This window comes from Miscanthus floridulus, chromosome 6, assembly GCF_019320115.1.
Source record: "Miscanthus floridulus cultivar M001 chromosome 6, ASM1932011v1, whole genome shotgun sequence".
NCBI classification, from domain to species: Eukaryota; Viridiplantae; Streptophyta; class Magnoliopsida; order Poales; family Poaceae; genus Miscanthus; species Miscanthus floridulus.
The window spans coordinates 117,034-133,405 of record NC_089585.1 but is presented as its reverse complement, the minus strand read 5'-3'; the positions used below and the strand labels follow the sequence as shown (position 1 = coordinate 133,405).

General features: G+C 44.2%; 1 protein-coding gene across 1 annotated transcript; it reads left to right on the top strand.

Annotated features, from left to right (window-relative positions):
- The first annotated feature begins 1,827 nt into the window (after positions 1–1,827).
- On the top strand, positions 1,828–4,410 carry LOC136461477 (large ribosomal subunit protein uL29x-like). Its single transcript, XM_066460746.1, has 4 exons — positions 1,828–1,930; positions 2,015–2,168; positions 2,270–2,427; positions 4,189–4,410. Exons 1-4 carry the CDS (start codon positions 1,927–1,929, stop codon positions 4,221–4,223), a joined length of 351 nt encoding a protein of 116 aa, XP_066316843.1. The 5' UTR covers positions 1,828–1,926; the 3' UTR covers positions 4,224–4,410.
- The last annotated feature ends 11,962 nt before the right edge of the window (positions 4,411–16,372 follow it).

Genomic DNA, 16,372 nt, shown 5'->3' with positions numbered 1-16,372 from the left:
TTTGTTTGAAAATTTTATACACGGTTGCAAGGCAGGGACACTCGCCAGTTTGTTCAGAAAAATGATGAAATTCGACTCCTTTCAGAGAAAAAAATGCAATTCAGACAAATGTAGGCTCGAGCTGAATTCGTGTCAACCGCAGCCGTCGGATCAGCGATCGTCGTGCTGCTTGATGCAAGCGAGATTAGTTATGGTCACGTGCCTGGGCGTCGGCCCACGACACGGCATGGCACGACTCGAATAGGCACGAGCCATGCCGGCTCGTTAAGCCCGCCGGCGCTAGAGCCCGCTATGAACTTTTTAGCCCAATAACGTTGAAGATCTTAAAAAAATAGACAAAAAATAGAGCAAAATGAGGAATTTGAACCCTTGACCTTCGGGGTAGAAGGCAAGTGCCTTACCACCAATGCACTTCACCTTTAGCATCTAGTATGAAACATAAATTGTATTTAATTTCGTGCCGTGTCATGCGCCCGTCATGCTCGACTCTCGGCTCATGGCACGGCACGCACAAGCTATCGGGCCGGCCTAGCACGAAATTAATCGGGCCGTGTCGTGCTTGGGCCGGGCCAAAGAATTCATGCTTGATGCTCGCCCGCTTGGCCCGGCCCATTTGGCCATCACTAGGCGAGATCGGCCGTAGGCTGCTCCAGCAGCTCCACACGGTAGGATTTCACTTTAGCCCAGCTGGGCCCATTCAGCCCACACTGCGTCTCAATCTAGGGTTTTGTCTTCCCTTCTCTCTTACTTATAAGTAGGGATGAAAACAGTACGGATATTTTTCGATCGTATTCGAGACCGAATTCGTTTATAGGGGTTTAAATCTATCAGTATTCGAGTCTGGATATTCAACCTCCGATACCGTATCCGTATCCGAATACTTAAATCACATATTTATGATGTCGATATCCAATCGTATTATATTCGACATGGTTGACACTATCCGCACTCAAATTCGAATCCGGACGAAAATACGAAAACAAATGTAATATCCGTATACCATCCGTTTTCATCGGAATCAGATCACCTGACGTCGCCCTCCACGACTGCTCCCGGCAGTCGCTCAATCCACGCCGTCCGCCAGCATCGAAGCGTCCAGCTCGTTCCCTTCGCAGCAGGTCGTCTAAGCCTAGCAGCCCAGCAGCCCATCTAAGCCCATGAGGACAGTAAACTGCGCAAGAGCACGCCAATACACGCGCAAGAACACCGCGCCGCCGCCGCCTAACTCGCTCCGCCCGCACGAGTTGGGCGCACCGCCGTTGTTGCTGCCGACGCTCCCTGCGTGGATGGTTCCTGATCTGTCGAGCTATGCGAGCGAGGACTGCACAGCAAGGTCACCAATGGGCGTCGCAAGGTGCTGCGGCTGGTCCTGCGTCGTGGCCGCCGTCTGCCAGTTTCCACTGCACAGCACGCAAGGGGCGACGCTGCTGTGGGCTGCTACATGCCAGGTGCAACAGCTGTAGCTTCAAAAGTTCAGGGTTCAGAGGAGTACACGATCTTCAAAAATAAAAAAACCAGGCTTTAGCTGTAGCACGAGCAACGGCAACTGAGCACGAGCAGCGCAACAGCTGATGATCGCCGTCTCAGTCCTCACGGCTCCCTCGCGCTGAAGAGGTGCCGCGCCTGGGCTCAGCGAGGGAAACGTCTTAACAGGCCGCGTTGTTGGGCCTACGCAGCGTGCGAAGGAGGTGAAAGGCCTGAGCTCAGCTGCTCCCTTGGATTGCAGTGAACGGCAGATATGCATCGACTGCCGGGAGCAGTCACGGAGGGCGACGTCAGGTGATCTGCTCCCGTTTTCATCCCTACTTATAAGCCTCCCCCGCCGCCGGCAGTCAATTGCCTTCGCGCACAGCCTCCACCCCGCTCCGCCGCCGCCGCCGCCGCCGCCTCCGCTTTGCCCCTGACGCTGCAACCGCTACCGTCGCCATGGGTAAGCCGCGGCATCGCCAATGCATCATTGCGTCCGTCCTTACTAGTTTCTTGTGGATCTGACGCCTCCGTTGTTGTGTGGCAGACCCGGTCAAGTTGGACGAGATCCGGAAGAAAAGGAAGGCGGAACGGATGGCGCAGCTGAAGGAGCTCAAGGCGGAGCTGAAGAAACTCAAGGAGGAGCGATCTCTCCCCGGCGCCAAGGTCACCGACGGTGCCCCCAACAAGCTGTCCGAGATGTTCGCGCGCCCTCTCTCTTGTTCGCTTTCGCTTGCGCATCTGTCTATCTTCGGGAATTGATTCTAACCGAGGCGAAATTGAATCTATCTGGGTTGTTCAGCGAGAAATTGCGCCCTTTTCTCGCGGAGGTGGCGAAGAAGCAGAGGGCGGCGCTCCGGGAGGCGTACAGCAACCGCGAACCCCCCATCCTCCGTCTCAACTCCCAAGAAGACCCGTGCTGCACCGCCGCATCACCACCAGGTGTTATCATGCTCCCAGGTTGATATACCATGACCAATGCTACTCACTGTATTGCCTGCGGTCTATGTCAGTGTCTGATGGCGTTATTTTTCGTTCGTAAGATGTTTTTTTAGAGAATATTAATAATAATATAATAGTAGCTGAAATTAGGTGACTGTTTTATTTGGGAACCCATCATAAGATATTCTTGATTATCTGTGACTGGAGGGGTAGCTGTTCTTTTGAAGAGTGTTATTTCGACGATAGTACTGACTGTTTACTCTTCTTTTGAAGAGTGTTGTTTCTGACGATAGGACTGACTGTTACCTTAGCGGATTAGTGTTTAAAAAGCTGCGCCCAAGGGCTGTGGGGCGATGGATTTTAAGTGGCTGGACGCTTAATCCGAAAGGGTGTTTTTTTCTGCTTTTTGCTGCTTTAGTGTGTCGGCTGCACAGCACCGATTCATGTTTCCAATACTTATTCAGTGATTCTTGCATGCTACTGTCTCCTGCATGACAGGAACAGTGGGTAGTGATAGAGGAGGAAAAGTGAGATGTATGGAAACTGTATTTAGTAAATATATCGTTGATCGAAACATTCATCCTTGTGAAATTAAAAAATTTACAGTTTATAATGAAGAGTATATACACTTTGCTCTGTTCTCTGTGAAACGCCTAGAAACGCTAGGCAGCGCGTGGGTGCTAGGTGGAGCTGGAGCGCTTGCTTCTCTCTACGGCTTGTTAAGTATTGGTGGTTTTTGCTTAAACATTTTGGATGTGGTAGCAATTCTGCTTGCTGGTGTAATTGGTAATTCAAAGTTGACTCCTTATGCGCTTTTATGAAATTGTGCATTTCTAGCACTCTTCATGTAAAAGGACTGTTATTACCCCTAACATAGGTTGAAATAGTGGGATCTTTTGAAGACTGTTGTTCCAGATGATAGTAGTGACTGTACTAGTCTTATTAGTTTCTTGATAGCAGATGTTATGTCAAAGTTACCTTAGTAGTTTAGTGTTTAAAAAGCTGCGCCTAAGGTCTTTCATCTAAGCGATTGCTTTTAAGTGCCTGGATGCTTAAGCATTCGAAAAGGTGTTTTTTCCTGCTTTTTGCTGCTTTAGTGTGTCAGTTGCACAGCACCGGTCCGTGTTTCCAATACTTATTCAGTGCTTCTTGCATGCTACTGCCTACTTTGCAGGACAGGAACAGTGGGTAGTGAAGAGGATAAGTGGGAGATGTATGGAAACTGTGTCTAGTAAATATCTGACTGATTGAAGTACTCATCCTTGTCAAATTTAAAAATTTACAGTGTATAATGAAGTACATATACACTTGGCTCTTTTTTTTTTTGCGAAATGCCTAGAAATGCTAGGCAGTGGTCTAGTTGCTAGGTGGAGCTGGAGCGCTTTCTCTACCACTTTTTAAAACATTTGTGTTTTTTGCTTAAACATTTTAAATGTGGTAGCAAGTCAGCTTGCCGGTGTAACTGGTATTTCAAAGTTGACACCTTATGCACTGTTATGAAATTGTTTGTGCATTTCTAGCACTCTTCAAGTAAATGGACTGTTTCTAGACAACTATAGTACCCTTAACATAGGTTGAAATAGTGGGATAACATTTTCATGTTGGTATGCCACATTCAATCCACTGTTTTTTAGATCATTGTTTTTCTTATGTTCTGACCTTTTATTTTTCCATTTTTGGAGATACCACTGGTTTTGCATCATACAAATGGGATGGACGTACCTTTTTTTTTGTTGGTTTAACCACACTGACCCAACATTTTATTGATTTGTCCCACAGCTTTCTCTGAAGATGGAGATGGAAAGGAAGCATAAAAACTACTTCTCCATGAGGAAGTATAATAAAGGCCTAGGTCAGGACTGCGATGCAATGCCTAGCATAGTGTGGAAGTATTTTGTGTTTGCTCTGTTACCTGAAATGCCTAGATTGGTGTAAGTGGCATATTCTATTGACACTGAAATCTTACATGTTTCGTGGGAGCTTTGCTTTGTCTTTGTGAAATCTTACTTGTTTTGTGGAGCTTTGCATGAGAATGAAGTTGTCCTGCTTTTGGTCCAAAGGTTTCTATTTCCATCTTCCATGCTAGACGGCTACTCATAATAACACTTTTAACCCATACGTCAAGATTCCACTCAATTGTTCTGAAAGAGTTTTCTGGACAGTTTAACTCACTGTGCTAACGTTTATCTGTTCATGCATCAAATATGTTCCTGATAACCCGGTTGGTCGGATAAAAACTAAGTTGGGGGTTATAATCGAAGGGTTTCTACTCGTTCATGCCGTTTCATCAAGCCTGTTGATGCGCACTTGGGACGGAAGCATCAGAGGACGTATGTACGTTTAACTTGCATGGCTCGTTGATCACTAAAATGAAGCTCCTGAATGCAGCTCTAATTTATAAGTAGGGAAAAAAAAGTAGCCATGCCAACACATTTCTCAGTCCACAGCAATTTCCATGGCCGGGTAGGGCCGGTTTCCATGGGGCCAGAACTTGCCTCCGGAGGATGGGGGATGGCGGGCGGCGATGCTTCGACGGGATTTGGCGGTGGTGCATGGCGATGAAGGGAAGAGGAGGTGGGAGCGAGAGGTGGAAAAATGGTTTCCTGGGGATGGGTGAGAGATGCATAAAATATAGTGGATGGAGAGGAGGATTTGATGCATGTAGTAAAAGAGAGGATGGAGTAAGAGCTGGAGCAAGCTTTTCGCCCTCTCATGCATCAAATGACAGTTTTTTTTTCTGAGAACTGTTGAATTGCTCTTACAACCTAGTTCAGGAAGGGGACAAGATTTCACCTAACAGATGTAGTAATATACAACATGATTAAACATTTATTCTCATCAAAAGAAAAATATCAATCTTCTCTAGAAATCATGAGTCCTTCTCACTATTAAACAAAAATTATTTTTTTAAATCTTGTTCGGTTATGAGATTAGAAATATATTTAAAATATTATTGCCATGTGACAATGACGCGTAGGCAAAACCACCTTCAATAACATCTTAGCGGCTTATTTATATGGTTTTAGATAGTTCAGAGGTAGAATAATTGGTTTTATAGGTGAGTGGGTTAAGGTAAACCAGCCTCAAATAAGTGAGGAGGTAAAGTAGTCTTATTGAAAAAAAAGATTGCCTTCACCCGTAACTAAATAAACTAAGTGCGCAGAATAGATAGGATGACATGTCCACAATTTTCTGTGTTTTTACAATAAATATAAAATACTCCCTCCGTTCACTTTTAGATGTCATTCTAGCTCTGGGCACGGGAATTAAGGAGAGGTGAAAAAGGTGGGTGTACATAAAAAGAGGAGGAGAGAGATAGAGATAGAGATGTATGGGGAAGAGAGAAAGGTACATCGAGAATCGAGAATGACATATAATTTGATAAAAATTGGAAACCGTAGAATGACATGTAAAAGTGAACGGAGTGAGTAGTAGAAACATGGTCTTGTGAAAATAAAATCACAAGTGTGGTTTTTTGTTGGAAAGAAAAAAAGGTAGCTCTTTTGTTTAAAGCATACGGCAAATTACATAACATGACGCGCAAAATAAAAATAAAAACAAACATAATGAAGCTGCAAGCCACACTCTTCAACTATACTCCTTACGCCGGCGGTGGGAGTCTTTAGATTCTTCTGATAAACCTCAAATTTGGAATGATATGAAACTTCTTATGCGAGAAACCTTTGTTAATCCACCTCCTGTTTTGATTTCATATGATGAGATGCACCATTTGGAGGAAGAATCTGTTGTTATTCCTCTTGCTATGACTAACCTTCTGTAGGATAATATCCATAAGCGAGAGGATGACATGGAAGAAAATGAGGAGCTCACAACCTCATATGCAAATTCAGAACCATCACTTCACAATGCACATATTACTCCTGCTGAGAACACAGGTAATGCCCATGGTGCTACACTCACGGAAGGTGAAAATTATCTTAATGTACTAAATTTTTCCACAAACCATGTATCATAGAGCAGTTGTTAGTGGAACCCTCTCTTGATTTATCTTTGTCCCATGATAATTTGCTTGATGTTCCTTGTGATAAAGATGAATTAGTTGATGATGCTTTAGTTTTCCATGTTTTGGAACCAATTACTTATGCTGAACATAAACGTTTGCTTCCCATTGCTACCAAAAAAAAAGAAAAGAAATTATTGTATTCTTCAAATACTTTGGGTTATATTGAGTTTGATACTTTATATGCTCTTAGTAGTTTAGAAGAGAAACTTAAATGTGTTGAATTGTCATGGTTGTCTACTTGTACATATCATTTTATTGGAAAATATAATTATAAAGGAGAGTATATGGTGCATCGTGTCTATATTTGTTCAAATCTGAAATCTCCTTATATTGTGCAAAAGTATGATCAACCAAAGGATTGCAATTGCTATAATCTTGTCATGTCGAGTTCCCCTAGTTTTGTTATAAAGAAACATATTAAATTTCAAGAAGGGGAGCAATGTTGGCTACTACCAACAACGTTTTCTTCAGCTAATCCCAAACCGAGGACGGTTTGTTGTTAAGAAGGGGAGGATGATGAGGACATGACACCATCGGATACAACCATTGTTTATAAGGTGAGCTCGTTCCTACATTTGCATAGTGATTTTTAGTATAATTCACTTGGTTCCACATGTACATGTCACTATTTGATTGTAGGTTCAAATGTGTTTCATAATGGAAGTTCATCAAAGTTGAACTTTCGGTTCGTCGGTAGCCCGACAGTGCCTCATTGGGAAGGCCATAACTCATCCATCCGAAGTGCAATCGAGGTCAATGAGCACTTGATGAAAAGCTTGTTTGATAAGGTTTCAAATAGATCTAGGTTCCATCTCAATATCACATCGGCAAGGCCTCCAAATCACCAATATATTATGTCGCTATTTCTAGCGGGAGCTGCACCCTCCTCCTTTGTGGATCTAGCGGTGGAGCGACCGGATCCGACGGTGGATCTCCACCACAGCCATGATGCTGGGACCTCCACCACGGCAGGTGAGGACTGCATCGGCACTGGCGGCCTCCCTCCACCACTGGTGCGGTGGGATCCACGAGGAGGCGTCAGGCATGGTCCCCTATGAGCGACTGGCGAGGTGGTGGCGGCCGTGGGAAGCCCGGATCCGTCGCCGGTGGCCTCGCCAGTGGGCTCGAGAACAGGCTCACCAGCGGGCTCCTGGTATTTTTTGTTTTTTTAAATGATTAACCGCAGCGGGTATCCTAACATGCCCGTCGTGGTAAAAGTATATTTACCAGTGGCGGGCACGTTACACCACCCACCGCTGTAAATCAATTAACCGCGGTGGGCAAGACCGCCCACCGTGGTTAAGCCATGATTTACCGTGGCCTCTAGGCCGCGGCGGATGGCTTTGCCCGCCGCGGAAAACCGAAAATGCCCGCCTCTAGTAAAGTTTGTGTAGTAGTGCTTGGTGCAGCGGTGGAGGATCGGCATGAGTTGGTGATTGTTCATGGCCGCCTTTGGTGATTGTGGGGGGAGTTGTACCTTTCCCAGCGGAGTGCCGAAAGATAACTCTAGTAAATTGCTCATGTCATTGAGTTACTGTAACAGAACCGACCAATTATACGAAATTAAGTAAGAAAATCATCCGCCAGAGCAGACGATTTAGCAAACTTAAGCCTGTATAACCCAGTAGTCCGTGAAATCACGAAGGATTTCAAACCAACTTCCATTCCAGCCAAGATCGTAATAAGTTTAGCGGTCACCATCACATATTACATAAAAGTTCACAATCACAGGTACATCAGAGTTTCAACATAGTTATTACAAAACCAGTTCGAATAAAAGTAGCGGGAGTCATTTGTTCAAACCACACACACACTCACGCGGAGTTTAAATATAGTGCCAGCGAATGATCATCTCCAACAAAAGCATCAAATGAGACGTAAGGAATGACCATGCCCATGGTCCTAAGCATCACCCATCGCAGGATAAAGGCAGTTGATACAGTAGCCGTAATACATCTACCCATCAGCAACAAGTGAGAATAAAACCCTGAGTACGAGAAGGTACTCAGCTAGACTTACCCGACATAACCAAAAATAAATGACACCAAGGATTATGAAGGGCCTTATAGTAGGGTAGCTGACTCATTTGCAAAAAGAAGCATTTTTAGCATTGCAAGAATCTTTCAAAAAGCATTATTGCCAAGTTAATTATTATTAACCTGTCTACTAGATTTGCACCTATACTAGAGTAAACATGTGATTAAGCAGATAATGATAACCAATGATCATTAAACAACTTCCATACTATCATATTCATTATAACTGTCCAAGTGTTCCATAACATTTACTACGATGAAGTAACTCAAGTCAAGTGCTCACTATCCAGGAGCGATGGCGATTCGAATCGATTCCTAACCAGCTGGTGATTTATTCCTTACACAAACCTCACTCACCCACAAAAGTGAGATATTGATCACCGAGTCAACTTTCTAGGAATCTCGAGTTTGCCAGGAACCACATGTACCCGGGGGCCGACCGACTGCACTTTGGTCTTATCATCCTGCCCTCGTGTCCTACCACACCTGCTCCGGCACAGTGCGTTGCGGGCAATCTACTCGGCCCGAAAAATCTCCCAGCTTCGTGGTCGGAAGGTACTTTATCCGGCCAGCTAAATGTAAGGCATGCGTTCAACATGACTCGAGGCCCAACAACGGTCGGTCCTCAATCGACACAGACTGGAAAGCACTACAGTCCAAAACTCTGCAAGTCTCCGTCCGGTCTCAACTTCATTTAACACTTAGTTATACCATGACTTCATAGTCATCCAAACAGATCCTAGGTAACCACCTATAGCTCGCAGGTGACAGGAAATCACCTGACTTCTACCGGTCTAAGCCAGCTAAGCATTGACTCGACTACGGATACCAGGGTAACAAGGATATAGTATAACAAAGGTAAACAAGGTATAATGCAGCAACAGTTGCAAACAACTCCTGAATGTAACGCATCAATTAAAGTAAAGCATTTAATTAACAATTGCAAACCGGGAGAAAAATGCTCCGGGGCTTGCCTCTCTCGAAGGAGCTCGGACGGTGATCGGGGCACTCCGGAAGTTCCTCAACGTCCTCCTCGTCGGCTTTCGGCACTTCCTGCGGCTGCACCTCGAACTGCTCCTCGGGCTCCTCGGGTATGATGACTGGGTTCTCGGTTTGCGATCCTGTATGATGCAATGTGCGTAAGTGCTTATGCAATCGGTGCATCGGATGAGATGAATACAATGGATATGTTTGAATGCAAGGTAGTCAACATCATCCAAGAAAATATACTACAAGCACATGTCATCTACTGCATTCTCTTCTACTACTAATATGTTAATTCAACACATTTTATTAAATGCTTCAAAGATACACCAAAGCTTTACTAATTTCTTAAACACACACATGAAGCAACACTTAATTAAACCCTAATTAATAATAGGTTTGAATAGCAACCTCTATTTTTCTTGCTTAGAAAAATCTTAGAAAATTACTACAGCATAGTATTACCCTAAGAAGTGTACCATCAGATTTTCATGATATTTGAGTGAGTGGATTAGCCTACACAAAAATAACAAGCTATGGCATGATTTTGTACATGAAAATACTTTGTACTGTGAAAAGTGTCAAACAATAGAGTTAGTATTTTTCCTATGTTCTTCATAGCATACAATGACTGTACAAAAATTATCACATGCATGTTTTATACAAAGTTTGCTCTCTAGCAAAAATAACAAAAATCAGCTATTAAAGGTACTTGAACTACACCTAAAAATTTTCTCATAGCACATGCATGAAGCATATTTTTCCTAGGAAATACATGACATAAGAAGATTAACAAACTTGGAATCATATTTTTCTGAAGCCTATAGATTTTTCTACATATCTTTCAAGTTATCAGCAATATTCATGATTAAATAAAATTCTACAGCAAAGTGTCTCAAAAATGACATGCACAATTTTTCCCTAAGTAGATGTTATGATAAGGAACCTAGACAAATTTATTTTAACAGATTTGGAACAACTTTGAGTACCCAAACATTTTTCAAACCATTTCAAATTTCAAATAATAAAGAATAAATGGAAAAACAATTCATTTAAACGCTACTGGGCCAGCCCGAACGGCTTAGGCGGCCCACGACTGTGCGCGCACACGGCCCAGAACGGCGCAGCCCAGCTCCAGCTTCCTCTCAGCAGTGACGACTGGCAAATGGGACCCACACGTCAGTGAGAGAAAACAGGGGACGGAGGGAGACGACGGCGCGGCAGCCGCGAAATTCACCGACGGCGAGTTCTCCGATGAACCCGACGGCACCGGCGTGCTCCCCACAACTATGCGCACCCATCCATACCTTCATTTCAACCTCTACCGTACCCTAGCAACGACGGCGTCAGCAACGGCGGGCGGCAGCAATATCGCTGCGGCACTCCGGCGACGGCGAACTCCCATTGCCACAAACAAGCTTGGTACAAGCTTCACGAGACTACTACGGAGCTACCCAAGCAACTAGAAGAGGACGGAAGAGTCCCTAGCTACCCCAACCACGGCGGCCTCAACTCCGGTGAGGACACGCGCATGGCGGCGGTGGCGGGAATGGACAATGTGCCCTTACCAAAACTCAGACGGTGCAGCCAAGGGGTGGAGGAGGTAGAAGAGAACAAGGCGGCACTACGATGAAGATGTAGTGAGCGATTTTGCGACGGTGAGCAAGAGCGAGCTCGTCGGAGTTGCTGCGGCTACTGCTATGGAGCTGCGAGCGAGCGGAGAAGGCGAATGAAAACAAAAAACGAGCGGGTGAACTGGTCGGGCAGGCGCGCGGGGGCTTAAGGCGAGGCCAGCGGTGCCAGAACGACCGCGGCGCGTGGCCTGCGCGAGCAGAAGACCAGCGACGCGCGGCATCCACGCGGCGGTGTTCTTCTGAATCCGGTCGGGCACTATAGCAGTGATTCAGAGAACAAAAGGGCTGACTGACAGCGCCAAATGATGATGCTCTATCTCCTAATCCGTTGATTGATAGCGAAAGAAATCAAAACGAAAGTTGTACACCTACATCCCAGCTACAAAACTCATTTAGAGATCACTGTCTAATTCGCAAAGGACAGAGAGAAAAATCATGCCAAAGTCGTGTTCAAGAAACTGAAAAATGGAGTTTATACTTAGAAATTTCTAAGTGTTGAACCCAACCCAATTTCTGACTTGTGGGACCACTTTGAGCATGTTGTGCACATTTTCATGATTTGGTCAAAAAATACTTTTTGTTCCTCATATAATTTGCTACAACTTTGTTTTAGGTTGCTCAGACATGCAAACATTCTAAGTGGTACTTTTTGAACAGTCAAACCAAAGAGTCCTCGGGTCAAGACAAGTCAACCCATGACTTGGAAACTTAATTAGGCAAAATGATCAACATGAACATTGTTCCTAATGACTTTCTAAGCATAGCTAAGATGTTTAACCATATATTTAGCCATACCACACATTGGTCATATAAAAATCAAGCACTAAAGGTACTGAAATGATGAAAAACAATTGAAATGATACTTTTGTTTCATAGTCATGTTTCACATGTTTCAAGTGATATATGCTCATGAATGGATGAATGATGCTCATGTTCATGGAATGTAAGTGCAATTAGGCAAGCCTAACACCAGGGGTGTTACAGCCCTCCCCCCTTATAAAAATCTCATCCCGAGATTTGGGTTACGAACCATTTGTTATAAAATTCTTCATAAGCTTTTTGTAGATACTCTCCTGTTTCCCAAGTTGCATCTCCCTCATCATGATGATCCCACTGTATCTTGTATGTTTTCACCACACTATTCTGAGTAGCACGTTCCTTCGTGTCTAACACCCGGACTAGCTGTTCACGATACACCAAATCTGATTTGAGTTGAATACCTCAAGGTTCTATTCTTTCCTCCGGAACACGCAAACATTTCTTGAGATGTGATACATGGAAAACTGGGAAAACGGTACTCATTGTCTCAGATAACTCTAACTTGTAGGCTACCGGACCTCTTTGTTCCAAGATCTTGTATGGTCCTACGAATCTCGCGGCAAGCTTTCTTCGGATTCCAAACCTTTTCTTCTTCATTGGCGTGACTTTCAGATAAACATAGTCACCAACTTCAAACGCAAGGGGTCTCCTTCTTTTGTCTGCATAGCTTTTCTGACGTGATTGGGTAGCTTTCATATTCTGCTGAATAATATGAACTTTCTTCTTGGCTTCTTCTACAAAGTCAATGCCATAATACCTTCTATCTCCAGGCTCGACCCAATTCAATGGTGTTCTACATTTTCTGCCATATAAAGCTTCGAATGGGGCCATCTTGATGCTTTCTTGATAACTATTATTATAAGAAAACTCAGCTAATGGTAACCATGACTCCCATGATCCCTTAGAAGACAATACACAGGCTCTTAACATATCCTCCAAAACAGCGTTTACTCGTTCAGTCTGACCATCTGTCTAAGGATGATAAGCGGTACTGCGAATCAAACTAGTCCCTAAGCCTTTGTGTAAGTGTTCCCAAAAGTGAGCCATGAACTGTGAGCCTCTATCCGATATTATAGTCTTTGGTATACCATGCAACCTCACAATTTCTGCGATATACTTCTCGGCATATTGAGGTGGTCGATAATCTGTTTTGACCGGCAAGAAATGAGCGGTCTTGGTAAGACGGTCCACAATTACCCAAATCGAATCATGTCCTTTTTGAGTAGTGGGCAAACCCGTGATAAAATCCATACTGATATCGTCCCACTTCCAACTAGGGACTGATAAGGGTTGTAATATACCAGCAGGTTTCATGTGAATGGCTTTCACTCGACAACATGTGTCACATCTGGCAACATATGCTGTAATTTCTTTCTTCATTTTGGTCCACCAATAGTGAGATCTTAATTCTTGATACATCTTACTACTTTCGGGATGGATAGATAGCTTAGAAAGGTGAGCTTCATCCATGAGTTTATTCCTAAGCTCTCGATCCTTAGGAACCACATGACGGTTGTTAAACCACAACACGCCCTGTTCATCCACTTTAAAGTGTTGAGACAACTTTTCTTTTATTTTCTCTTTGATGTGGAATATCCCCTTATCGGTTTTCTGGCCTTCTATTATCTTACTTTCCAAAGAGCAAATAATCTGAATACTATGTAACACAGTAGGATGCATTAGATCGAACCCATCTTCAAGTAATGGCTGCACATTCAAGTAATGTGACTTCCTGCTCAAAGCATCTGCCACTACATTGGCTTTACTAGGATGATATTGCAAATTCAAGTTGTAATCCTTTATCAATTCCAACCATCTGCGCTGTCTCATGTTTAGCTCTGGTTGGGTAAAGATATACTTAAGACTCTTGTGATCCATGAAAATATTGCACACATTACCAAGTAGATAATGTCTCCAAATTTTTAGGGCGTGCACAACTGCAGCAAGTTCAAGATCATGCATTGGATAGTTGACCTCGTGCTTTCTCAATTGTCGTGATGCATAAGCAATGACTCTCCTTTCTTGCATAAGAACACAGCCCAATCCAGTCTTTGATGTGTCGCAAAACACATCAAATGGTTTCTCGATATCTGGTTGTGCTAGAACAGGAGCAGTGGTCAACAGTTTCTGTAAAGTGTGGAAAGCTACTTCACACTCCTCTGTCCACACAAACTTGTGATCCTTCTATAGGAGACTCATCATCGGTTTGGCAATCTTCGAGAAATCTGGTATAAAGCGACGGTAATAACCGGCTAGTCCTAAGAAACTTCTAATCTCAGGGACTGTGGTCGGTGCTTTCCAATTCATAACTTCTTGCACCTTACTTGGATCGACTGAAACTCCATTCTCTGACAGAATGTGACCAAGGAAAGGAACTTCCTTCAACCAGAATTCGCATTTGCTAAACTTAGCATACAATTGATGATCCCTAAGTCTGGTCAAGACAGTTCTCAGATGCTCTTCATGATCTTTCTCGTTCTTGGAGTATACCAGAATGTCATCGATGAATACTACCACAAACTTATCCAATTCTGGCATGAAAACTGTATTCATCAAAAACATAAAGTATGCAGGAGCATTTGTCAAGCCAAAGGACATGACAAGATACTCATACAACCTGTATCTGGTGGAAAATGTAGTTTTTGGTATATCCTGTGGCCTAATCTTGATCTGATGATAACCGGATCTCAAATCTACTTTTGAGAACACCTTGGCCTTGGATAATTGGTCAAACAGAACATCAATATGTAGCAAGGGATATTTATTCTTGATGGTCACAGCGTTGAGTGGCCTGTAATCTACGCACATTCTCAACGTGCCCTCTTTCTTCTTTTTCACAAACAAAGCGGGACATCCCTATTCAGACTTGCTTGGTCGTATAGACCCCCTTTTTTGATAAATCTTCTAATTGCTTCTTCTGCTCAGCTAACTCATCTGGAGGCATCCGATAGGGTCTCCTTGAAATCGGAGCTGTTTTGGGGACTAGCTCAATTCCAAACTCAATCTCCCTATCTGGCAGAAGACCAGGTAGCTCATCCGGGAATACATCTAGAAATTCACACACTACCGGAATCTGATGAATAGGAATGACTGCCGTAGCACATGTAACACTTATAAGGTCTGTTCTCCGAGGCAATGGTACTTGGAAAGTACCCTCACCTAGTGGATCCTTAAGGGTAAGTACTCGACTTCCAGTATCTATGACTGCTCCCCAATCCTTCATCCAATTCATCCCTATGATGACATCCAAAACTAATCCAGGCATAACTATCAAGTTCACTCGGAACTTCCTGCTACCTAATTCGAGGGTTGCCCCTTGAACCATCCGGTTGGTCAAAACATCAGCCCCTGCTGAACTTATACGGTACCCATACCCCAATTCTGTGCATAGTTGTCCATGTTTCTGTGCAAATGCTTGACTCATAAAAGAATGCAATGATCCAGAATCAAATAGAACAACTGCAGGGTTTTCGTTGACAGGAAACTTACCAGCAGTGATGGGCTCTCCCTCAGGAATTTCATCCACTGTTGTACTATGCACTCTAGCATTATAAGTCTGCTGCTTCTTCTTGGGTGGGTACGGACAAAACCTCGAGAAATGGCCGGGTTGATCATAGTTATAGCAGGGTCCTCTTACTGTCCCGGCAGATCCAACAGCTCCCTTGGAACTGCCTTGTACCGTAGTTGCGGCTGCTTTGTTGGGTTGTACTGCCATCTTGTACGGCTTTTGAGGTCCACGGAAATTCTGACTTCTTTGCTGAGGTGGCCAGAACCTAGCGCCAGGTGCTGATGGGCGATATGGGGGATGACCTCCCATAGGGGCTCTAGCTTGAGGCGGCCCACCTTCAAAGGCTCTCTTGCATGTCTTGGCTGCGGTGCTGGCGTTGTTATTCTTCTCCTGCTTCAGACAGTCACTGATGAAGTCATTGAATCTGACGCGGTTGTTGGTACCAACATGCTTCATCATTTTTGGATTGAGACCCCTCTTAAAACTGGCTATTCTTTTAGCATCTATGTCAACCATGTCGAGGAGCATAGCGACACAAGTTGTTGAAGGCATGCAGGTATTGCATCACGGTCTTGGTGCCCTGGTTCAATGCCAGAAACTCTCCCAACTTCATTTCGGTCAGCCCTGGTGGAATATATACTCCACGGAAGGCCTCAGCAAACTCTCTCCAAGAAATCTGAGCATTTGGAGGGAAGGTGGTGCGATGGTGCTTCCACCACATTCCCACCGGTCCCTGCAATTGAAGTGCAGCATACTCCATTTTTAGAACCTCAGTCATTCTCAACACACGGAATTTATCTTCCATCATGTTGATCCATTCCTCAGCATCGAGTGGCTCTATTGCTTCCTTGAATACTAGCGGCCTGGTGTCCATGAAATCTTTGAAGCTGCTATATTGGTTCACTCCCATGCCACCACCTTGATTGTTACCACGTTGAACGTTGTTGGCGATGGTTCG